General features: G+C 27.0%; 1 protein-coding gene across 1 annotated transcript; it reads left to right on the forward strand.

Annotated features, from left to right (window-relative positions):
* Positions 1–92: 92 nt before the first annotated feature.
* Positions 93–1,321, forward strand: LOAG_15268 (hypothetical protein; the record flags this gene model as incomplete). Its single annotated transcript, XM_003150760.2, has 2 exons — positions 93–281; positions 1,232–1,321. Coding segments are annotated over 2 exons (279 nt in total), but the record flags the coding sequence as incomplete, so codon positions are not given.
* Between the last annotated feature and the right edge of the window lie 423 nt (positions 1,322–1,744).

Below are 1,744 nucleotides of genomic sequence, written 5' to 3' on the forward strand. Positions count from 1 at the left end.
ATAAATTTTCAAAGTGGATTGATAATTATTAATTATTTGTTTAGATAAAACATGTAAATCCGATACTGCTAAATCTTGCCAGTGCATTAAAAATGCTCACTGAATTAAACGATCGGTTGGCACGGATTGCAATACCCAGTGTTACATTATCGGCTAAATTGCAACATGCGCAAGCATTGCTATCATCAAATTTGAATGAATATTTTCGAGCAGCTGCTGATCAATTAGTGCAAGAAATGGAACAACAAATTGGAAAATATATGGAGCATGTTCGCATACAGGTTTGAAATTCCCAAAAAAAAAAAAAAAAACATGAAAATTTGATAAAATTTGAAATATTAAATTTAAATTTAAACCAACAGGAACTATCAGTATTTGCTAAAAGTTTCCTTTTTTTTTCGTAAGGATGAAATTTTGTATCAGAGTGATATGATCAGATATCACTTAAAAAATGATTTGAAAAATTGGTATTTGATATATTATTTGTATTTGTCTTATTGCTAATGGAAATATGATGTAATTGGATTACTATTTATTAGCAAATTGAAAGGATTTCCGGAAGTAAAAAAGTTGAAAATTAGAAAAAAACATAGTGAAACAAAATACTGTCAAGGTACAAATAGTATTTTCATAAAACTTACAAAGAAAAAAAGGAAATTTCAAAAGCATTTAGAATAAATAAAAGCCCAACAAATTTTTGTAGTTCTGATTTTAATTTTTTGATTTAAGCACTGCTATCATAAAAATTGTTATGAGAAGGTTAAATGAGGAAAACAAAAAAATTAAGAAAAGCATCGGGAAGAGATCTCAACTATGATTTAGTCAGACGAATGAACCCTTGGGGATTCGAATAATTGATGTAGACGGCTCTTCTGCATTAATTTGGTCTATAATAGGATGTAGTTAGCCTTAATTGATTGAAATGACGCTGCGACATACATTAATCTATAATAAGATATGAACTAGCTAAGAGTTTTCAGCAAGAATTTTATTTAAAAATATTTCTGATCGTTTTTACTGTAAGTACTGAAAATTTAATTTTCATTTAGATTTCAAATTTTTGCAAACCCCTTCTCCTATTGTTGTAAGTTATTGTAATAAATCAGGAAATAAAAGGAATGATGTGAAGTGAAGTTTTTTCTATGATAACTAATTAATTAGGTAAAAAATTTCGAAACTTTTTAATTGGTTAATTAAATTTATCCATAACAAAATGTTAATGCAATTACAGATGTCAAGGAATGTATCAAGTTGTGTTCCATTATTTAATATTGCCAAAAAGACACGTACTGCACTATGTCAAGCTTTTATAGATCCATTTGTTAGTTTTTATTTATTATTATTATTGTTTTTTTTCCAAAATTTTTATTGCTTCATTAAATTACTATCGTTACAGAACTTTTGAATTATTAATAATAATTACTATTAATAATAATATTAGTTGTAGTCTGTAATGTTTTTATCTGGATGAAGAAGAGTTTTGTTAGTTAATTACATTGCCAGGCATTAAAATTAATAGCTATCATTAGTGCCTTAAAGCCCATATTAGGTGGTATGCGGTACAATACTACTCTCAAATAAACTTTTCCAGACAATGAATTTTGTGATCGTTTAGGTTAGCTTATCTGAATATAATGATGACATTTTGCATACGACCGCATTACACACAACAAAAAAAAAAAAAAAAAAAATGTTCATGACATTTAGTTGTTGTAACGAAAAAAAACCAAAACTTCTTTCTAAC

This window comes from Loa loa (genome assembly GCF_000183805.2).
Source record: "Loa loa unplaced genomic scaffold supercont3.1729, whole genome shotgun sequence".
In the NCBI taxonomy this organism is placed as follows: domain Eukaryota; kingdom Metazoa; phylum Nematoda; class Chromadorea; order Rhabditida; family Onchocercidae; genus Loa; species Loa loa.